At 35.3% G+C, this 24,565-nt stretch overlaps 1 protein-coding gene across 1 annotated transcript; it reads right to left on the bottom strand.

Moving 5' to 3' along the window:
- Positions 1-776: 776 nt before the first annotated feature.
- LOC147299855 (tRNA synthetase class I (I, L, M and V) family protein) lies at positions 777-24,565 on the bottom strand. The gene is made up of 27 exons (XM_086255401.1): positions 23,740-24,565; positions 23,268-23,333; positions 22,826-22,969; positions 22,249-22,469; positions 21,941-22,106; positions 19,768-19,881; positions 19,152-19,249; positions 18,775-18,853; positions 17,904-18,062; positions 16,519-16,608; positions 15,886-16,019; positions 13,757-13,916; positions 13,580-13,663; positions 13,217-13,429; positions 10,742-10,867; positions 8,506-8,643; positions 7,942-8,045; positions 7,747-7,810; positions 5,402-5,490; positions 5,161-5,302; positions 4,620-4,683; positions 4,467-4,534; positions 3,240-3,362; positions 2,585-2,650; positions 1,548-1,659; positions 1,311-1,402; positions 777-1,082 (listed from the first exon to the last, which is right to left on the bottom strand). Exons 1-27 carry the CDS (start codon positions 24,271-24,273, stop codon positions 978-980), a joined length of 3,555 nt encoding a protein of 1,184 aa, XP_086111527.1. The 5' UTR covers positions 24,274-24,565; the 3' UTR covers positions 777-977.

The raw sequence follows: 24,565 nt of genomic DNA, 5'->3' as shown, positions 1-24,565 counted from the left end.
TGAAAATAAAATTAAAGGTTACATACATGAATTTTTGTCATTTTTGAATAAAATTTGCAAGTTTATACAAGTCATTAGTTTTAATTTTTTAAAAATTTCAATGTATTATGAAATGTCATAAAATTGCAATTTAAAACACATTGACCAAATGCAGAGTTTTAAAACTACATGGACCAAATATGTTTTTATGATAAAACCCAAGGACAAAAAATGTTTTTTTTTTTTCCGCAAAATTTTGGACATCACCATTTCTCACAAAATAGTCCACCTCTTCAAAAACAGAACCCAATCCAATTTAAGTATCCACATGCAATTTCCATCAAGAATAGGTTGAGCAATCTAATAGGTTTTCAAACATTTACTTAGTTTTATATTGCAATAAACTTGCTAAGGTGTTAGAGGAATTAGTTCGAAAGTATAACTATAAACTTAAGCACACGAGTTCGAATCTCCAGTTCGACTCTTGGAGCTAGGCAACAAAAGAGATAAAATCCCTTATGAATCCCCTAAGCTCGGCGTAAATTGTATGTCTTTGACCGGCTTAAGTGATTAGTCTGACGCGTGAAAACTGATCTAGAACACCCTCAATTACCAAAAAAATAAAATAAAATACACTTGCTAAGTTAATTGTTAAATAATAATTAGGATGTTAAAAATGTAGTAATGTGAAATCGCCAATGGTTTGATTAAGTCTTTTAATCAGAAATTAAAGTCTGTTAGGAAAGTAAGGAAAGGAGGACCATAAACGGTAAAGATCGGATTTGCCAAAAACAAAAGAAGGAAAGGATTGATAGTTTTGAAATAACATGTCTTTTACATCTGTACAACAAGAATGACGATTACAACTGCCCTTGATAGGGGCCTGTGTATTTGTTCTGTAATCATTTTTTCCCCTTATAAAAAGTACAATCACAAGAAAATCGAAAACAAGAATAGAGAAAGAACTGATCAACCCCCATTTTTGGCCAAAAAATATCCTACCCAGATTTTGTTCTAGAAATGAAGTCCCCAACAGTCAAACATACATGTTCCCCCAACACCAAATCCACAGAAGGCATGTTTTCAATGCAATCAATAGTTATCTGCACAAAGAGTAGAGATACACATGAGAAAATGTAAAGTACATACTTTTACTTGAGACAATTGAAGCTTAATGGTTGGAAAGTAAAGAGTGATGTGGTTCAAATTTGGACCCATTGTGGACCTCATTTATTTATAACAAGATACTTATATGTATACTAACCCATCATTTGGTGAATAAATTGTGTGAATACATTTGATGACTAGAATTATTGAAAAGTAAAACAAACCTTTCCATTTCCATTTTGAAACTCGGACTTCAAATTTTGATGATCCCTTGATAACAAGTAATTTTGCAGACCCTGTGCGAATTTTGTGTTTCCTGCACCATTGTCGAGCATTCACAACAGAGGACAAAAACAGGTAAAAATTTGGTTGCACTAGATCACACCATATTAAATGTGTCCAGAATTATTTCTTTAACATTTTCCTTTTAGTTTTGTAAGTGTTTGGTGAAGAGTGCCAACCTGAATATAAAGCAAGAATTGCATCTGAGTTGAACGCTAGGGCAGGTCGGGCCAAACTGATAACAAATGACAAGCCAGATATCCCATGGAAACTCTCCTCCCCTACGATGACCTGCAATTTGTAAAATAATCAATAAGAATATCAAGATTCAAGACACAAGACACAAGACACAAGAAATAAATATTGGTATCTGAAGTCTCTGCAACAGGTCTCTGAATATGCAAAAAGCCTCCTATGAGATTTACAAGTAGTTATATATCCATTTATTCAAACATAAAGGAGGGAAAAATGTTCGGCCAAAACATAATTCCCATTGATGTATCTTTAAGACTAGTGTCAACTTCCTGGCCTAAATGGCCAAAAAGAAAAGAACTTTGAAGGGGCCTAGTAAACTTCCACACCAGTATATATATTAGATCAAAATTAGATATCTTAATTGTTTCCGATATGTTTAAGTTTTTGCACAGATGATCATGGAATAGACACCTACAAATTAGATGGTTCTTATCATTGAAATATTATATAGAATGGGCCCCATGATTGATTCTTTAAATAAAATTATTTAAGGAATCCCTCAATGGAAGGGGCATATATATATATATGGGTATACAAAAATGATCACTCGCTCAACATAGAACGGGAAATTCCCTTCTTTATGGTGAGCGAGTGATCATTACTGATATGTGTATATATCTATATACCCATTCAGGTGCGAACGTCCGCACTAGCGCCGAGCGCTTGGACCTAGTTTGTCGGCGTTTATGTTATAGTTTAGCTCTAGGATTTTGGGCTCCGCTCAGAGGTTTGGTCATCTAAACAGTGCAGACAGATACAATCCGTCAGATTAAATTAAATGGATTTGACTGATTTTTTGCAAGGGTGATCTTTGAATGATGTTCTAAAATATGTTCGATTCCGATCATTGAATTATAGGTCAAGAGAGGATGTTCTTACTTTTTACTTGAAAATTTCCCTATATATATATATATATATTGTTGTCAAAAAAATTAAGCAGTAGCCATTGAATGCAACTTACAGCATGTGATGGCATCACACAAGAAGAAAGCAATGGTGAACCAATCGCATCCCTAATGTATTGTTCCTGCATACAAAATAGCCAATCAGCCGTGGACACAGAATGTCATCAAAAGTGGTCAATGTGCCAAACAGTCATTGACATGACAGGCATCAAACACTGATTTTCTTGGGCAGTGTGCAATGCTCGAGAAGAGATGCATCCCTCAAGCTGAAGATATCAAGAAACTGTGGACTTGCGAAATATTGCTTGTGGTAAATGATTTCATTTAACTAATACTAAAAAGAAAAGTTCCCCACATGTATATCTATTCAAAGCACATAAATGCATACGTGTTTCAAAATTGAAATATATCATGCTCCTACTCCAAAAAAATTAAGAAAATAAGGAGAAAGAAGACTGGTACGATTCAAACAGATATAAAAAATGATTGCATCACATCCATTACCAACAAATAAGACATCAGAGATTGAAAAAGACATTAATCTACTACAGAAAATAATTCACTGCACATTTAGAAAAAAAGTTTAAAAAACATAGGTTCTCAAGCACCACTGACAAATTAATCATAAGTTCATCAAAGTCTCAATCCAAAAATTGTTAAATGTTGTTACTCTCACGTCAAACACACTGCTCATATGTACAAAAAAAGTACCTGCGAACGCAAAACCCGTTGTGAGACTGATTTATCTTGATCCAAAGATTTAAAGTACACCTCCACCAAATCAGTAGGTTCAAGGGCAGCTTTCTTCCGTAACTTCTGAATTCTGTTAACAATCTGTTATGTGTTGGGGAAAAAGCAATACATTCGTCAGAAATGTGTCCACTTCCAACAATCAATAATTAGCACTCCAAAATGAATGTTTTTAACTAAGGGCCACTACATCTGGATCACAATGTGACCGGAAGGTGTCTTTACCTAATAGAAGCTGCTATAAATTCAAAGGCACGCTCATTAATGGAACTTAAAATAGAACAATTGACAGTGATAAAATAAAAATGAAAGAGGCATAGACATGGCGCTAAACCAAGGTTCAAAGTATCGATATCAGTGGAAATATCATCAGTCCAGATTTACGAAAATTATATTGATATAGATGGAAATACCATTAAAACTACAGAACAATGAATTTTCTCAAAAGCATAGAAATATTGAATGAAACTTTTTGAAATACTGAACAAACAATAATGAATCAATTAAACATGTAAATTTCATAAAATATTATATACATAATAAATATGACATATAGATTGAAAACAATGTGCATCGCTTACGTTTATTCTCAAAAAATTCTAACATATGCATTTGATATAAGATTATATCAAACTATTGTGTATGAAATAGGTTTTATATAAATGTCATTAATTATGTCTTGAATTAACAAAAGAATTTTAATATCAGTAATAAACTATTAATTGAGAGATTATGTTCCCACCTCCTGTCACTATTTCCCCACCAACCTTTAAATGAAAATATTAATGACAAGTATACCCTTTTGTAAAATGACCTCTACGTGCTTAGACCCAGAAAAAAATAATGACTAATCTTAGTCAACCCACTCACCTTCCTACACACCCACCTAAACCCACTGAACCCTAGATTCATCTTTTCCATTCCCACACTTTAAGATAGCATTCAACCCTTCTATTGTACTGCTTTTGGGCATTTGACAAGCAGTAGACGCTGGGTAGGACTCCCCTAGGGTAGTCCTTCCACCCCATTTCAACGCACGGTATCCAATTATTTACCAAAAATTCAGCTGTTATTTCAACCTTTTGTTAAACTCATGTTGTGAAAAAGAAGACATACTCTACATAATTAGAACGGAGAATTATTTACAGTTTTACATTAAATAAACCCAACAAAGAGTAGCGAAATTACCTCACGAGCAACACCAGCCTCAAATAATGATTCATCTGGACGCAAGTCCAAGATCACCAAAACATCACCTGAAATGTAGAACACCGAAAAACTTTATATATTATATCAGGAAAAAAAGTTTATGTATATCAGGATGCTCTCAAATATCCCCACCATCTCCTGTTGCATCAACCTCCTCTTCTGTTGTGCCATCAGGACGTCTGAAATCCCTAACAACCTGAAAATTAAAAGGAATGAAATATAATTAAATTATGCAGAGAAAGGAATTCTAGCCGGATTTTTAGGCCAGCATCACACATGCCCAAATGCTTTCCTCAAGAAACACAGCTTTTTAAGGTATTCCATGATCCTGTTGATATGAAGAGGCTACCAAAATATAATATGCAAATCAAGTCTTCTTTGGGGTCACAGGCTTCACTAATATACACAATACCTTATATGCCTTTAATATTTATCTTATTTATCTCACACAAAGACTATAAATGGCTAATATTGTAAAGAGATTGCAAGTGTCCATAAAAAATGGTTATTATTATAAAATAAAACAAAGGGAAATGTAAAAGACGAGGGGGAGAGAATGTCGCAAAGAAGTTGAGGGGAAAACCAAGAAGAAAATTATAGTATATGCAGTGCACAACTGCTAATAAGCTAATAAAGAGAAAATAATATTATCTTAGCAATGGCAGATGAGCACCTTGATATCAGTCAGCTTTAAACAATGACCAGCAAGAGTAACTTCTCCAGCTGTCTCAAATTCTAAAATATTTTCTTGGGACATGGCCTTGACTTCTCTGGCAACAACTCCCATAGATTTTCCTAGCCGCTTACCTAATACGCTATAAGAAAACAACAATGCCATTAAACATAAATACAAAGGCCCAGCTTTCACCCAAAACCCCCACCCCCCCAATAAAAAAAAAAAAACATTTACATACCTAAAGTCAGGCTCTGCACGTAATGAAGCATACTTTAGCGTATCATTACATGGGACAAGAGATCGAACATTAAGTTCCTCCAGCACATACTGAGATTCAAAAGGAAAATAGTTGATGTGTTAGTTAGTGGAGAAAGATGCCTTAGAAACAGCGAGTGCATGTACATGAGATCTGCAATGAGCCACTACTCGGGCCACTAAAAAAAAGAATAGTTGTAGAACAAATACATACAAGATAACATTTCTTTGTATATAAAAAAGAACAGACAAAACCCTATAGTTTTACAGTTCTACTATTCAGCCAAACAAAAAAACAAATGATAGAACACAGTTCAATGTTGATTCTGAGAGGTTTAAGAGACTTTCCTGGCTCCCATAAGAAACGTTAGCCTTCAAAAAAACTGGTGTAATGCCAAACCACAAAGTGAACATAAAGCAACTAATTAAGTAGCCCCCAGACAGCCACCTTCTTCAAATTCTCAAATTTTTTAGACAATTAAATCAGTCACACACACCAAGGAGTAATTATACAAGACATCGTCCTAAAAGTCACAAATTCAGTCAGAACAAGGTATCAAATATTGGTACTAAACGGAGATTTTTTTTAAATTTTTTTATTTGGCCAGGAACGGAGATTTTTATTTAAATTATGAGAAAACATGAAACTTTTGGATGAAACTTCAGGAGATGGTTAATTAGTTATCTTCTGTTTTAATGAAAATAAAGTAGCTAAAACCAAGGTACATACAAGGTTTATACCATTTGGGATGAATAAAGTAGGAGCTGACAATATTACTCATAGACTTGGTACTTATTGAAATTTTACTAAATATACCTCAATTTTCATTTTGATATTGATTTAATACAATTGTTTATACTTTACCTGGGAAATTACACGAGCAACTTAGTACTACACAAACCTCTTAGGGGATTACTTACAAACAAAAATAATAAATGTTAATAATAACATTAGTTTTGATCATAAAGAGAGTTGTGAGAGCGAGAGAGATTGAAAGAGAAATGAGTCTGAAGAAAGTGTGAACAACTTAGTAGCACCCATGTAAATTTTAACTGCATGTCAATTTTGTTTTATCCAATCATTATAATAAGGATGACTCAAAGAAGTATTAAGCAGATATGGTTGGCCCTTATTTAAAGACTCTTGAGGTTGGAGATGAATCCCCAACCCCCTTAGTAGAGGCATTTTTGTGTGCCTGCTGGCACACTTGGAGAAAATTATGAATTTCAGTGAAAAAAGCAATGTTGTTGGTGTTCTCATGAGTTTCCTGTTCACCCAATTTGTAGATTTTTCCCTCTCCTATGAAATCATCTTTACTTCTTTTATGCAATCTTGGATTATTTGCTTCAAATAATCACCAAAAAACTCGAAAAACCCATGATATATTTGCAGCTGTATGCCAATACATTGACTTTATGAAAACGTGATATTATCAGCAAAATATCGCTGACAATATCGATTTTCAGTCCTTGATTCAGAACACCTACTCAGAGAAACTTGTTGTGTTTGGCTCATCAAAAGTCTGGAATGTAGCAGTTTGGGTTATTCCTAGTAGGGTACAGATTTTAGGAATGCTGAGAGGACTTGTGCAAGGTTTTCCTAGTTAACGAAGGAGTTTTGAGTACTTCCTAATTGTACAAGGAATTAGAATTAGCTAATTAGACCAATTACCTAGTTCTAGTAGGATTAGGAATCCCAGCTGAAACATAAGTGTAAGCTGCAACCTGTGAGTTCTAAATAGGTTGCGGCAGCCCTAGGTTAGTTTAATGTCTAAGACACAAGCACCAGCAAAGAGAGAGCCGAGTTATTGAAAGTTTTTCAGGGTATTCTGCAGAAGGGGAATTAGGTTCTAGGGTTCCAAAAAGTCCTTGTAACCTCTGAATTTATTTCATAGTGCAGTGAATCTCTCGGGAGATATCACAACTGAACGTAGGCACAAGTTTATCGCCGAACCAGTATAAATCTCTTGTGTTTGTGTGTGCTGCGTGTGATTGGTTTTCTGTTTTCAATTGTCGCAAGTCATCTCTAGTTCTAGGTCTAATTTACATCAAAGAACAAAGATCTCAAGGGCTTAAAAATCAACAAAACTAACAGGTAATGCAATAAAAAAATAATCTATTAGACTGCAAAACAAAGCCAAACAGTCAGTCAGATGTAAAACATTGCTGATATCGACTAAAAGGGTACTAAGCTACCATGTATGACTAAAAGAGATACTGGCATAAAGAATAGCATTAGCTGGTACCACAATAGATTAACTGACCATACATTTCTACATGTATGAAAAAGCATAAGCACAATATGAGCTTGCACTATCATTCATTTACCTCTCTTAGCTTTCCAGCAATATCATCAAGAAATTCTGCATCAGGATGAACTATAACCATCTCCCTTTAGTTGTTCAGAAAAGCAAATAAAAGAAAAATGTATTTCAGATAAATATGAGAAAGTAGGTAGACAAAACTGAAGAAGCATAATTTAACCAAAACAAAACGCAAATAAGGAGGATGTTATTAGCACACCTGAGGGGTGATTTGAGGGGCTTGTTGTGACGCTCACGAATATTACGAGCAAGATCAATTATTGTCATCATCCTTGTAACACTTTGCTCAATACGTTCATCTCTCTGAAATAGCAGTATAACTTAGTAAACCCATGCAAATATTTGAGAGAAACATACAAATCTAAAATTACAATGCTTCGGGATCTTCAGGAAGTTCCAAAAAATACAATATCATACTGAACTTAACCCCCTCTGTTGAAAAATCTCCCAATTAAGTTAAGCCAGCCAGCCGGTATTAAGGGTATGTAAAATGTCTGTCTTACATTATAAGAAAAGATAGCCAAAATTTGAAAAGATAATGCATTGAAGTGAGAAAAATTCACCATTATAGTTTCCAACTAACCTGAAAATATGAATAAGTTAACATCAAGTTCATTGAACTATGGTCTGCCATTAATCAGATGTATATAAAAATGCAACTGCCCCAATTTTAGGAGTACTGACTCGACAAGTTAATGGTTTAAATAAACATGAAATATTTAATAAACAATGGTGTGATAAAGAATAAAATGATCACCAATACCTTTCCTTCCGCTTGAGGAGAATTGCAATAATGAATACTTTCCTCTAACTCATTTGAAATTTTCCGCAAATTTTGATAAAGGACCTCAGTGAAGAATGGTGTTAGTGGTGCCATCACTTTACATGATACTAAAAGGACCTGGAGACACAAAATAAAAGATACACAACCATTAGACTAGTGAATCTCATGGAGAATATCTCAAGAATTGAATAGTTATGAAGCATATCACAGTTGAAAACAATATGTAGAGAATAATTATGATGACGATGGCATGATATAATAACCATGCTATGCAAAAAGAAAGATGTTAAAATGAATCCCAAGTAAAAATTCATCGGATACTCAACAACAGGTGATAGCTCACATACACTAATTTATAACTTAACATAAGCACAGGAGGAGCAATTCCAGAGAGAAATTACGGAGGATACATTGATCAAGTTATCATATATATCACTTTGTATCCCCTCATGAAAAAGAAAAGTAGAAGTCAACCTATGCATGCTGATGAAGCGTTCGTATTCTAAATAGATGATTTGTAACAGAGTATTTATTAATTAAACCCCTTTTTGATGCTGCAAAATTTTCCACTGGGATCGGTAACCTCAAAACTTGACACGGAACAATTGCAGGACAAAAGCCATTGAACAGTTCTAACATCCAGAAACAAAAAGAATTCAGACGGGAAAATTACATTAAGGTACACTCGGGTTTTAGAATGAACCCAAAAAGCTACACTTGCAGGACCTTAGGATCTAATTCTTATATTGACCAGCAAGTAATTTTAAAAGTCAAAGGTTTCAAAAATATGACAAATAGATATTCTTGTATTCTTCGTTCCTTGTGCATTGGTGAAACAAATAGATTACTTTCATTACATGATTACATATTCATGGATCTCATTTATTAATCTCAACAGAGTGCTTCACAGACAAAAAAAATCATGGAAAATGGACAAATAAAATGTAAAGGAATTACTATTTAGACCTCCATATTTGTTAGTAAGCCCCCCTGCTAAGTTGACCCAATGAATTTAAATTTTTGCTCTTTTCTCAGCATACCCACAGCTATACTAAATTTGACCCTATTCGCAACAACCCCTCTATTAGGTTGCATTTACTCCAGTATACCTATCCCCTCACTCACGCACCAATACCAAGCCAAATCAAACTTGAACATCACAACAACCAAGCTTCGCACACAGGTGAGCCTTCACCATCAAATTTGCATCATTTTATTATTATTTCCATCTCCTTCAACATATTTGCATCATATGGGTACCCCATCTCCTTCAGCAGATTTGCATAAACTAATTTTAGCTTACTTTTATGTGTCCTTTTTGACATTTGCATCAACAAATGTACCACTGCATATCTCTGTGGATAAATATTTATGTCTTTGCATGTAAATTTGACTGGGTAAAGTATGGTAGAGGTATGGGTGTTTGAGTTTGACAACCTGATCTGAAAAAAACACTAAAGTTTCAAAACTGGGTTCGCCCAGGGGATTTCTGGACATCCAAAAATAAAAAACAAACACTAAAGTTCAATGACGTGCCACTGAACATCGAAGAACATGCTTGGTGGTTCACCAACAAGCAATAAAAAAAAATATAATGCTGTATGGTGGTTATAGCTCGAACATTACCATTTTGTTCAGTACTGGCGTATCAAACGAAACACAATTCCAGAATCTAAAAAACACAAAAATAGGCATTATTAAAACTCACAAAAACAACATGCATAGCTCATTTGCAAAGGGCAAGGAGGTGAATTATTTGTTTTGGTTTTGGGCATCTCTTTGGCCATCAGTGTCTTCAGAGTTTAAGAGAGCTCTTTTTCTGTTATTTTCTTAGATTGGAATCCTGCTGTTTATTAATGTTTTCTCTAGAAGTCTAGGATATTTTGTAGTTGATTTGCTTTTAATTAAGAGTACACCTTGTACTCAGTATTGAACCATTTCTGTTTGATTAATAAAGTCTTGTTTCCTATAAAATATATATAAAATATAGCTACAAAATCAGAATGAAATAGCAAACCAAAATCATGATCCAAGAAGCAATATCAACATTTAACATGAACCTACTTTGTTTTTTTGAATTAACATTAAAGATGAATCTCAATCCACCATGCATACCAACACTGATGGTAAGATCAAGCTATTTAGTCACATAATGTAAAGCAATTTAGTAAATAATGGAAAGCAACATAAAAAGAGTAAGTTACCACCACCATACATCATAAAGAGTTGAGAGTGCCATCCTACAATCGTCTTCACCAGTACGACCCTTTAGCCTCTTGCGATTGAACCTCACATAAATATTTGTCAAGTTGTCAAGAAACTTCAAGAGATAAGGAACCACCTATAAAGTTGTTTATAAGGTTACTTGTTAGTATAGATTAAATGCATTAATATTGAAAGAAAGAGAATGATATCTAGGTGGAACACATCTTTATTATGAGAAACAGCAATATTTTATTCATAAGCTATGAACAAAAAAGTACAATGCAAGTAGACACGCTGACCACTGAGGCACATACAAAATCCATAACCAAATGCTTCAAAAAGCATCAACAATCAGTTCCACAAAATGTCAAATAGAATGCCAAAGAACTAAAACTAAGCACTATTTTAAGAGAGCTTCGCCCTTCAATTTGCATGAAAAAGAAGGGAAAAAAAATGTACATCCTAATACTCCTATAACATTGAGCTACAATGATGCCCAAAAATGAACTATCTACCATAATCCTTCCACCTCCTCCCCAATAGGTTCAAAGATCCTCTTACTTTTGTTGTTTTATCCACACAACAGTTCCACAATATTTTTGCCTTCTCCCCCTTCCAAGATACGAACTTCTCAACAAACACAGAGGTGCATAATTTTGGAATCGGCCACATTACATTAGCTTCCATAAACAATTTATGCTAAAGCCTCAGAGTAATAGGGAACTGAAGGAATAAATTATCTACACTTTCAGCCCCCATTGTACACATGACGCATCAATATGGAGATACACTTATGGACCCCATTCCCCACCACTGGACGATGGTAAGTACAAAAAGAATTGATGCGCTGAAAAATATTTTTCATCAACTTGATCCTTGTATCGCAATTAGAGTCCCACGCATATGCATCTAGCCCATATTTGGTCTTGATAACAGCATGCCAAAGGGAATTTCTTTCCAATAGAAAACGCCACAGCCATTACCACGGAGTCACATTTCTTTTGTCCAAACTTCCAAACCCTTACCCACCCTTTTCTCGAGAGCAATAAACAACTTTCCACTTCACCAAATTATTACTTTTACCATCCCCAACTCCCTCCCACAAAAGAACTCATCAACATTTCCAACCTTTTATGCACATTCTTTGGAGTTCAAAAGAGAGAAAGGTAGTAAGCTGGAATGTAGCCTATGACTGATTGAATATTGTGAGCTTACTTCCTCTTGCTAAAAATGCCTTCTTTTTATCCTCCACGCCACTATCTTCACTGCCAAATCCCAAAAAATCACAGCTGATGAAACTAAAAAAATAATTACGAGAACTTCTAGTGCCCCGGCACCTCTCTCTCTCTCTCTCTCTCTCTCTCTCTCTCTGCGCCCCCCATGCCGGCCTCCCTTTCCTTCCGGCATGGAGGGGGTGCGAAGAGAGAGAGAGAGAGCAGGGTGGCGAGCGCCAGGGAGGGCAGAGGTAGGGGCTGGGTTCAGGTCAGGTCCTTGGACCAGCTTCATTCTTTTTTTCTTTCTTTTTTTTTAATTTTATTAACTAAGGGAAAACTTGGAAATAAATGAGATAGGGTTGTGTAGAGAGAAATAGAGTGTTCATTTAGATATATGCAAAAAGTAATAATGTCGGAACCATGAAAAAGTAAATGAACTTTTGGAGAAAAAAGATTATTAGAACAATTTAGATCCAAAATATTGCAAATCTGAAGTGCAAATCACAATAAAGCCTGTGAGCTTATGGTGGAACTTGTACACTACCTATTTGTACTGCAGTTACTTAATACAAAATATATTTTATAAAGGAATCTAAATCCAACATGAATATAAAGCACAATCAGTCGTCTGTTACCGCTGTACCTATATAAATAACTTAACACAGCCAAATATGAAAAAGTTTAATTCGCAATAGGGCAGTGATTTTAGATGCTCCCACAATTGTCAAATGAAGGTATCCAATGGCAATCAATTAACTGTGGAAGGAGTAATTATAAATTATGGTCACAGCTGCCACACTTTAAAAGACAACTCTTATAAGTCAACCCCTGCTTTCCTATAGTTGCCAGTCAAGATAAATAGGACTTCACTACCCAAATGATTAGATAATAAATGCATGTCATTAATCGAACTTATAACAGCTGAAAAGTCACTACACACCAGCATCCTTCTTTTCATAAATCATTATTTCAGCAGAACCATAGAAGCTTCATGTATTTTTATGAAAAGGTGCTACCCCAATATTATTGAACATAGATCAATTCAAGTATGTTTTCAACTTTAACACCTAAAACACTATACTTGTATCGCAATGTCAAAAAGTACCAAACACTTGTAACAATTTTGGATTATATTCTGATGTTTTGTTCTACATAACTGAATTTCGTCTGCAGTTATATGTAAGCTGGATGTAATCAGTATGCACAAATCAACCTAAACTTTGAATGAAATACAAAGTGCTTTCTAAAAGAATGGTTAATAGACAGCTAACCGTGTAAAGTCGATAACCATTCATTTCTTGATGGACAAAACACACAAGACTCTGTGTGGCTGAGTTAATCCACTGATCAAGCACATTAGAAGACTTTTGTAGAGTGGCTTGATCAATAGGAAGGAAGGGGGCAAACCCCTCAACCTCAAGTCTCTTTGCATTCTGAACAAGGAACCTATATGCATTGTACCAAGGAAGGAATACATCCTTCACCTGGGAAAAAAAAAAAAAAACAAAGAAAAGATCAATACAAGTGAACCAAGATCAATACACAAATTTGAGACCATAAATTGAAGACAATACTCAACCAAACAGAACTCCAATGCAAAAACTAACATAGAAAAGTAGATAAATAATACTTACAACACCATAAACTCCTTCCTTCTTGAAACGTAATGGTTCCGCACGAACAACAGGAGAGTTAATGAGGTATAATCGTAGAGCATCCTGCATAAAAAAAATAGGAAATAGTCTAAACATTGGTAAGGCGTAACATCTAGTATAATAAATACTGAAAGAGCAAACACATAATAAACTTACAGCCCCATAGTCATCGATAACTTCCATTGGTGAAGGATAGTTTTTCAAACTTTTACTCATTTTTTTCCCATCCTCAGCAAGGACAAGCCCATTACAAATGAGATTCCTAAAAGCAGGTTTCCCAAATAATGCAGTAGCTAACACCATAAGAGTGTAAAACCTGCAGAGTGTGAAGGAAAACAACAAAAATTCACAAGCAGGCCTGGCTAAGTCTTTCGAGACACATGTTCCTAGGGTTGCGATAAAATAAGCAGAAAGGAATCTGATCACAGAAAAAGCAGCCAGCATGTAGTTTTTCTAACCATTATGTGATTAACGAAACAAAAAAAAACAATATTATACTATTTAATTGTTCAAATAGATTTATGATTCTCGTCCGTAATTGTTTTGATTTTAATAAACTTCTCACAAAAAAAAATTATACAACACTTGTAAAACAAATTTACCATGTCGGACATTTTAAGGACAACATACTCTTGGCCACCTTTCGGCCAAGAAAAATTACTCTCGTACACTTGCATTCCAAGGTTGTTTAAACACTTGCACTCAATGTTTTTCAACTAAACACAAAAATCAATAGGTACTTATGTGCACATACAGTTACTTTACCACTATGGTTCTATGTGTACAACACCAACCTATGAGGTAGATAAAGATATAGCTTAGATATCACATATTGATAAACACATAGATATAACTGGTTGACCATGCCAAAGTTATTGAGATTTTCTGTGTCTAAAATAGTTTACATGTCAGGAAACAAAAGTGAAATTTCTATGTGTGTGAGTATACTGCTACTTAAGCCAAAATTTTAAAGGCAGCATGCATTTGTGTGCACATATAATTACTTCAAATCTTCAAGCCTTCAACATTGTGGTAATGTGGTTCTTGTGTGTACAAAGGCAACACGTAAGGTAGACAAATATTTACATTAGATATCACATATTGACAACACAATATATATATATGGCTGTGTCATATGTCATGTGTTCTAATACTAGTTCCCATGTCGAATAAACAGTGTCATTTCCACACACATGCGCGCACACAGACATGCATACATAAGAAGATGGATCTTGTGTACACCAATGAAACAAATGAATTAAAATCTCATAAAATAATTATAGCAAAGAACTAGGGATTTTTACATCATTGACTTAGAAGCTACCAAAAAAAAAGTCTTATGTAAATCAAATTTACTTAAGGCCCTGGTCCGGTGGCATTTTCATTTTTAGTTTTTGGATTTCATTTCTAATTAAAGATAGAGAATAAAAAATGAGAGAATAGTGAGAAGAGAGATGATAAATGTGAGGGAGAGAGAAGATGTATATGGAATGATTCATAAGATAAAAATTAAAAACCAAAAGCAATTTCAAATAGTTTCCATGTCAAAAGAAAAAAAAGACAAGAGTACAATTTCTCTATGTGTGCATGTATTGCTACTAAAGCCAAAATTTTAAAGGTAACATGCATTTATGTGCACAAATAATTACTTGATATCTTCAACTCTTTAACATTGTGGTAACGTGGTTCTTGTGTTTACAAAGACAACATCTAAGGTAGAGAAATATATACATTCGATGTCACATACTGATGATGACCATATATATAGTTGTTCCATCATGTCATGCCATGGTTGTGATATACTGTTTTAACACTAGTTTCCATGTTCAAATGAAGAATGTCATTTCTGCACGCGCACACACACACACATACATAACAAGATAAATCTTTTGTGCACTAATAAAACAAATGAATTAAAATCTCCTAAAACAATTAGAGCAAGGAACTAGGGAGTTATACATCATTGACATTGAAGCTACAAAAAATAATCTAGTAAGTCAATTTACTCAGGTCCCTCGTTTGGTGACATTTTTGCTTTTTGTTCAAATTTCTAATTAAACATAGAGAAAAAACAATATGAGAGAATAGTGAGGAGAGATGATAAATGTGAGGGAGAGAGAAGATGGATATGGAATGATGCATAAGATCAAAACTAAAAACCAAAAGCAATTTCAAATGTTATGAAATGGGCCCTTAGTTTTTACAACTATAACTAGAATAATCAACTAGGGGAAAAGCACTCTCAAATCTGGAAAATTGGAAAATCCCAAATGCAACAAATTTACCATCCACGAGTCTGATCTAGCCCTTCAGCCACAAAATGCCCAGGAAAATTTTTCTCAAAGAGTTCAACATTCTCGAAAGGATAGTGGATATAAGCATAAGGCATGGACCCACTCTCAAACCAACAATCAAACACCTGAAAAGATAAAACAACAGATTACCATCAAAACCATTAAGCTTTCATCAGTGAATTAGAACATTGTCAATACATAACACCTTGAACCAGCAGGATATGCAGTACCTGTTTTTTTCTCTTCTTAAAGAGAAAAAGGTTCCAAAAACATCAAGGAAAAAATAACATAAGATTAGGAGGTCATTTTTTGAGTTGATGTAAATAAATTTAAGCCAAAATTCCTGAGGAAACGAACATCATGCCCACAATGTCCTACACTCCTTTGGCTGTAAGAACAGATTCTTACCCAAGGTGGTAAAGAAAAAATTGGCTATTACCGTAATAGCACAGCTGGAATGCACCAGAAGGTCATTGAATGCATATTTGTGAAATCAAACAGTTAACACATTTGATTATGATTGATTACAAATGAGACTGTATGAGTCACAAATCAAAAGTGTATAATGCAAAATTGATTATGATTTGAAGTACAAAAAATAGAACACTGATTCAGTAATCTTACATCGTCTATACGCCGAAGAACGCCAAATTCAGGACCACGGCTAGACGGAATAGTGATATGATCAATGTTATGGCGGTGCAGATCAAAAACCTGTTAAAATCAGCACAAGAAAATATTCAAAATATTCTCTGCACTAGCAGAAAGATCAAATGGAACCATTTTTTTTTTTTAAACAAGAAAATATTCAAATATTCTCTGCACTAGCGGAAAGATCAAATGGAAACATTTTTTTTAAGAAGAAAAAACAATGTACACAAATCTCATCCACTGTTAGCAATTTTTTTCCCAAACCTATGCAGCAGGCTGATATGTAATGATGTGATGTGGTTTTTTTTTAAGTGATGATGTATTGTGGCCATATCATGTGCCATGTAGGTAGAGAAAAAAACAAAAAAAGAGTTGAAAGAATTTAGGATAAGTAGCATTCTTCAAAAATAAATAAATTAACTAATTTAAAAAACAACTCCAAATTCCAATTCACCACCTGTCAAGCATCAACAAATTGGCCGTCAGACCAGTAATTCTTAACCCTCTTGATGAAGCAATGCCTCCGGGGGGGAAAAGAAAGAAACTTACAGGATAGTATATTTACACACACCACAGATAAGTTCTAGCAAGTGAAGAAGATAATTATGGGCAGTTAGATCCAGGAACCATGATTTATACATTCCTACTTTAGGTTTTTTAATCCTAGCCGTAGAAAGATATCTAGCGACAAAAGATTAGCTACTTATTTAAGCTCCATATTTTAGCTACTGACTAGAACCTCTGTGTGTGGGTGTGCGTGTGCATAAAAAATAAAGACAAGTTTATGGTATGTTGCAACAAGCATTTACATAACTTCATCCTTTCAACAAGATTGCCCCTAAACTAAAGAAACTTCTTATAATATTCTCCTTGATCCAATACAAAATGAATGGGATATCTATATTATCCATATGGTACTGGAAAAGTACCCTGTTTTATTAAACACACACAAAGACCTCTCTATATTTTAAAACTATAATTCAGTATAGGAGGTTCACCTTGCCCATTAGGAGCAAAAAAAAATATAAATATGTTTCAGTGTGGCATGTAATGCATTAGCCATATAAACAAAAATGTTGAATAGAAAGTGGTCCAGCCACAATCGAGTTATGCCATATAAACACAGTAACAAACAAAACACAAGTTAATTTGGATGTCCTCCAAATTAACGACTGGCTTCTAATCCTTGGTTAAAATCTCTAGACAAAACATTTAAAGTATCTAGCAAAACATCTGGAGTATAAATAAGAAGCAAAATGTAATACAACTCATTTATTATTTTATTTATTAATTCATGAAGGTAAAAATTAATAAAACATGACCTTCAAAACACACATGTATACAGAGAGAAATCAAACCTTAACACCAGAAAGCCTTTCAAGTTTCTCAATGGAATCCATGACTACTATTTCCTCACCATCCTCACTAATCCACACGGGAAGAGGAGTACCCCAAAATCTACTTCGACTAACTGCCCAATCTCTTGCATTTTCCAGCCAATTGTGGAAGCGTTTTTCCTGAAACATGGCAATAGAAAGCAGGGAGTTATCAACACCACAGTTCAAATGAAGAACTGCAACACCAAAATACAGTTGATTTATATCATAGCATTTAAAATAGCCATTTGCAGAAAATTTCAAATCAGAAGGTTCGATATTGGGCCCATGCCCAATATCAGATCTAGCTATGGGTTCAAATCTGCAGCTAATCCGTCACTGTGAATCACACAGTTTCAATGGAAACACCATGAGTTTCAAGGGGGAAACAACAACAATTCGACTGAAACCTTGGAATATAGGAATGTCATGTGAATTTCATGCCATTTTCTTTCAAAATATGAACATCTTGTGTGAAACAAAAGTGTATTCCTTGTTTCCTTGTCCACAATTCCAAGAGTGGATTATGTGAAATTTCAGCATTATCAAATTCTAACATGAATATTTTGTGACCCATAATCAAAGACCCCAATATCATTTTGACAAAAGAAAGTCCCTGCAACAAAGGATCCAAAATAATAACTACTAAAATGAGAAAATAGGGAAGATAGAAGACAATGTTCAAGCACCTCCAAAAACTTGATTACACGCGTAAAACATAGATACCCAATTTATCACCCTAAATTGTTAGTTAGTTAGTTATCATCATATACCACACTCAGCCACAAAATTAATACACATTACCATAAAGAAGAAAAGCCATCCATGTTGACAAAAAAAAATAAAAATCAACCTTAACAAAATCAGGAACCCAGTAAGTCTGCTTGTTGTTTTCTAATAATTTGTCTTTTAACTGCTCCACCCGGATAAACCTGTAAGCATATGGTAAAACTTATTTAGGATGAGACTGCATGTTGACAGGTGAAGAAAGAAATACAAAAGAAAACCAATATAAGTCTCAGTGTCTTAGTCTACAAAAAGGGAACTAAAGAAAAATCAAATACTAAGAACTTGCAATAAATTTAAGCATGCATGCAAGAATTTGATGAAGTAGATCTAACTACAAATCAATTGACTTATGAAAACTCAATGAAGAAGACTGAGTTTTTAATCAAAATAACAGAATGTAAAACTGAAGTACAAGAAATAGCTAATTAAAATTGCAATTACCAGCTTGGAACAGCTCTGTAAATAAGCGGAGTTTTAGATCTCCAGCAAAAGGGGTAAGAATGGGTAAAGGTTCCTGACTTAACAAGTCTTCCTTTTGCCTGAGAAAATATGAAGAAGTACATTAGAACAAAGGAGACAAACAACATACAGATATACAATAAGAAAAGAAACATCCCATCCCGAGCAGGACTTTGATTTCTACTTCTTTCACTTTTTCTTCCCAAAGGCCTATTGAACTTATGATGGCAACAAGACGAACAACAAAAATGAATGACATAAACACATGAACCTACCTATTCTTCAAAGCCAAACATAGGTTTAGCAAAACTGAAAATCTTTCTAAAAATATAATTTCTTCTAAAAGTTTGATGGCATAGTTCCATCTTCTTTTTATTTGGCCAATTGGGAGGGGGGTTTGGCACACATAAATACATACACTTATACACACAGAATTTCAATAGTGGGGTGTACAAACGTCACGCATCACTAGAGACCATTGACTGCATGCTGACGCCAATGCAATCAACAGAGTTGAGGGGCATTGTGCATATGTGTTGTAGAAGTAAAACACCCTACATATGTATGCATGTCAATGTACATAAACTCTCTCTCGTACCTTCACTGCTGCAATAATATCTTTATCAGCGTCCTTGACATAGCACCTGCTGAAGTCAGTAATTCTTTCCGTAAAGCATCCATCATCATCAACTGCTACAATCAAGTTCTCTCCCTACATGCCAAGAAAACAAAGGCAAACATAATAAATAAGGACCAGGAAGTAAACTGTGAAAAAAAAAAAAAAAGACGTTTGAATTTCTTGCGGGAAATATTTATTTATTTTGCCATGCCACTTAAGGGCATCATCCATGCCTGAACAGAGGAAGGGCCTCTGAAGGTAGGTTGAATTACCACCAGATTGTCACATAGGGTCAAATTTCTCCGAGGATTTCAACACCAATAAAGCATTAGGAAAAAAAAAAAAAAAAAAAGCTTGCACAAATGTTGAAAATCAAAGAGTTGGAAGAAGCAGAATGGAATATGAACAAATAAAATATATACTTATACATCTTTGGAAATGAATTCTAAGATACTGCATTGCAACAGGGGAGTGTAAGGTCGAACAAGCTTATGGTCCATGCTAGACTAATTACAGGCAACTAGGCAGGTAGCGTTTATTAAAATCATTAGATGATTAAGAGAATCACAATCCCCCTCATGTGGAGCTTAAGTTTCACAGCTGAGATGCCATGTTGATACCACTGAAACAATGGAGCATCAAATTTCTGCAGAACAACACCAACACCATTTATGGAAATTGTGTTGGGGAAAAAAAAAATAATAAGTGACTTTTGACATCCAGTTGAGCATGTCAAAGCCCTTATAGGCATGGAACTACAAAAGAAACAGCAACAAAATGAATCGACTTCTTAATAAATGAGTATTCTCAAAATTCTTATATTGAGTAATGTATATCATTATTTTTTATAGGAAACAGGATTTTATTAACAGTAAATGAGTACAACAGAAGTTGCACAAAGTAACAGAGGGCAAGGTGTCCTCTGACAACCAAACCTAATAGCTACCCAACAAAACATATAACTTGCAATACAAGCAATTCTAGGTTATGGCAGACCCCCAATCAACATAAATAACAAATAACGGTAACTCCCATAACCCTAAAGAAACCAAAGCCCACAAGGAAGACCAAAAACGAACTTTATACAACATCTCCACCCCTCTCCCCCATAATTTTCAAGAATCTTATACTCCTCTTCATTGACCTGGGCTTTTAAATTTTGTAACAGCCTAGACCAAACAGCATCGTTTGGCATGGGGAGTTTACAAAAACAAAGTGTGCTCAAAAGGCATATGCCTGACACGCCTATTAGAAAGAGGCGTACGGCTATTGGGAAGAAAGCCAAACAGAGGAATGCTTCGGCCATTCCTATGTTGCCTCACGTCAAGATGCTCCTTGATTCCGCCTTTGAAAACACTTACAACACCACCTTGCAGAAAATAAGACTTGTCCAACAAACCCTAATAACCAACCACAAGCTTTTGTACTGACCTTAAACAACCCCATCTTCTAATAATGAAAGACAAACCCACATCTCCATTACTTTTTACACCAACTTAATAGTCACACTGCTGATCTTAAACTACAATCAGAGAAATAATATTAACAGAATGATTTCCAAGGCACAAATCTTCTTCTCATTCCACTCTCAACAGTTCCTTAACCACGTTTAGATAATTATCTCGTTCTGCTGAACTTACAGTTGCCAACAAAATGGAGGCATCACTGCAATACTCAATTACCAATTTACCATTGAACTTACAAATCCCAAGGTGTTGGAGAAAAAGGTAATGAGAGCTCCTGCAGGATAATAAACCCCACAATCTATAGAAAAATGTAACAAGAGTTTCTGCAGGACTGTAAGGAAGAGCTAGAAATATTAACCGAGATGATTGAAAACAAATCTGGACAAAAATATACATCTACATAAGAAACAGAGATTACAGAAGGCAATGAAAATGTGCAAGAAAATAAATGTTCATGCAGAAATTAAGAATAATAATCACAGTAAGAAAGACTCAAAGGAACTGTATAACAACAAAAAATTACAAGACATACTGCTTGAACAGTAGAGGGTACTCTAACTAAGACCATCTTGTTCACAATGTCAGATTTGAGACCAAACAAAATACACACAATCTCATCTTGATGTAATGAATCAGAAACTTTCTAACCTTGAGATTATACCATTTACATGGATCTGGGTGCATACCTTGTTGATCACTTTATTTTCAAGGCAAACGCGATAATCATCCTCACCAAATGCAGGAGCACAATGAACAATTCCAGTACCACTGTCATCAGTAACATAGTCGTCCGCAACAACTCTAAATGCCACATCAGAGAACTCCTTAAAGTAATCAAACAGTGGCTTGTACCTGCAGTTTGCAGTCTCTTTATAATTGTGATACCCATCAAAAAAGTCATGAAGTAAACAATAGACAAACAAATAAAAGCAACCATCTTAAACTAACTCCAAACTGACAGTAATAATGTAAAATGAGGAACAGAAGTTCTCACTTCATTCCCACTAATGAAGCCCCCGAGACTTTGTCCAACACCTCATATGAAGCGTCGACAGCTTCCTTTTTCCCACCTGAAGATCCCTTGGTCTTTGAATTTAATTTTTTTGCATCATCCACGGATCCATTTACTTGATTTTCTTTTGGTTTCTCACTAGGAAGAGCTGACAACCGAGATTCAGCAACAACATAAACTTTTCTGGAGTACTTGTTACGTACCTGATTTTTATTTCCACCTCAAATTAGTTGCTCAAGTAATATAGCATAAAAAATGCATTGAATAAAGGTGAAGAAAAATTGATGGCATATTACAAAATAATATGATAACCAATAGATAACAAGAATGTTATACTACCAAAAAAACAAAACAAAGAGGTTGAAGCGCAAATATGGGGCTTAAATTTGCAGGATATGGTCCAGTGGCCTTACAAACAAAAGAAGAAAACAAATGATACTATAATGGCAGAAGAAAACATATGGAATGACAAACAAACTGACATTAACATAAATCAAACACACTCAATGCCTCAATTTCTGATAAATATAATATCAAAAGTATATATCAGCTAACTGACCTTCACATAGGTATATTTTACATTGACACAAAGGGCTAAATTGCTAGGAAGGGTCCATGGAGTAGTTGTCCAAGCCACAAAATCTGCCTTTTGAGGATCATCAACAATTGGAAAAGCCACCATAATTTCGGGATCAGGCACATCCTGTGTTAGTCCAGAGATGTCAAACATGATACAGATTCATATACATCAAACTATAAGTTCCAACAATATGAAAACAAAACAAAAGGCTGAATTAATGGTTGAGCAACAACATAGACAAATTACGAGTTTCACCAATTGAATTATTTTGACAGTCATTTAACCCTTGAAGCCAGAAAATACAGAACCTCATTATAATAAACAAAATTCAACGACAATAATACAAAGAAAGATAATCAGCAATTTTACATAAAATTAACTCAGCAATTTTACATAAAATATTAACAGAAGTATCACAAACCCTATACTCTTGACCAGCCTCAAAATTGGAAAGCGGTGTCTTGCAACCAGTGCTGTATGGCATGACCTACACAAAAGAAACAAAATATGTCAACGGAAATAGAACATGTCCTTTTGTTCAGTAAGTCAAATAGAACATTCGTCCTCTGCTTGAGAGTTGGATATACTCTCTCTCTCCCTCTCTCTCCCTCCCTCTTTCTCCCTCTCCCTCCCTCTCTCCCTCCCCCTCTCTCTCTCACCCTCCCTCCCGCAAATAAACACTGTTTTGCAATTAGAATTCCATGTAGCAGTACCAAGTTACATGTCAAGAGCAATGGGTTTTATCCAAACTAGAAACCAATACCGACATTTCAGTACATTTCAATACAAATAATAATCAAAACAATATTACTTCCAGGGATTCAATGAGTTCATTCTCAAATTTCATCACAACCCAATTGAGAAAAACTAAAAGTGAACACAATGCAACTAACCTTGAAGCCTTTATACACAAGGCCTTTCTGATGTAACTGAGCAAAAACCCACCACACACTCTCCATAAACTTCAAGTCCATGGTCTTATAATCGTTCTTGAAATCGATCCACCGCCCGGTACGCGTAACCACCTTCTCCCATTCCTCCACATACCGAGTAACAATGCTCCTACACTCCTCATTGTACTTATCAATCCCCATCTTCAGCACATCGTCTCGGCGCTTGATGCCGAGCTTTCGGTCAATCTCGTTCTCGACCGGCAGGCCGTGGCAGTCCCAGCCGAAGCGGCGAGTGACATGGTGGCCCGTCATCGACTGGTAGCGAGTGATGATGTCTTTGATGGTTCCGGCCAATATGTGGCCATAATGTGGGAGGCCGGTGGCGAAGGGCGGGCCGTCGTAGAAGATGTACTCGGGCTGGTCCTTGGTGCGAGCCAATTGGGTCTCGAAGGCTTTGATTTCGGACCAGAACTGGAGGATCCTCTCCTCGTGTTTGGGGAACGAGAAGTCCTTGCCCTCGCACACCTCGTCCATGGCGGAAGTTGGGACTGAAACAGTGTTTGGTAGGGGTGGGCACGGTGAGTGAGACAGCGGCGGCAGCGAGCGGCGACGGTGAGACAGAGAGATGGATGCGACGAGACAAAGGGAAGAGAGAGATAGAGAGGAGAGAGAGAGAGTTGTGGCGTCGGAAAAATGAAGAAGAATATCAGAAACTGCTGCAGCGGCTGGGAAGAAACAGAAGAAGGTAAGTTAGAATAAGTGAACTGAAGGGTTTGGAAAGCACGGTGGAGGTAAAAATTGGAGCTCTTTTTGCAAATTTCATTAA

This window comes from Dryas octopetala, chromosome 1 (assembly GCF_963921425.1).
Source record: "Dryas octopetala chromosome 1, drDryOcto1.1, whole genome shotgun sequence".
NCBI lineage: Eukaryota > Viridiplantae > Streptophyta > Magnoliopsida > Rosales > Rosaceae > Dryas > Dryas octopetala.
The sequence above is the reverse complement of the archived record's forward strand: the minus strand, read 5'-3'. Positions and strand labels throughout refer to the sequence as shown.

What these genes read in the sequence shown, in the direction of transcription:
- LOC147299855 (XM_086255401.1), bottom strand. Translation starts at nt 24,273, where the DNA reads ATGGACGAGGTGTGCGAGGGCAAGGACTTCTCGTTCCCCAAACACGAG. An exon ending in TTCTTCGGCGTATAGACGAT is followed by an intron (nt 16,020 to 16,518) that starts GTAAGATTACTG and finishes TTATCTTTTCAG; the next exon opens with GTGTTTGATTGTTGGTTTGA. An exon ending in TTGCTGGAAAGCTAAGAGAG is followed by an intron (nt 5,491 to 7,746) that starts GTAAATGAATGA and finishes TTTGAATCTCAG; the next exon opens with TATGTGCTGGAGGAACTTAA.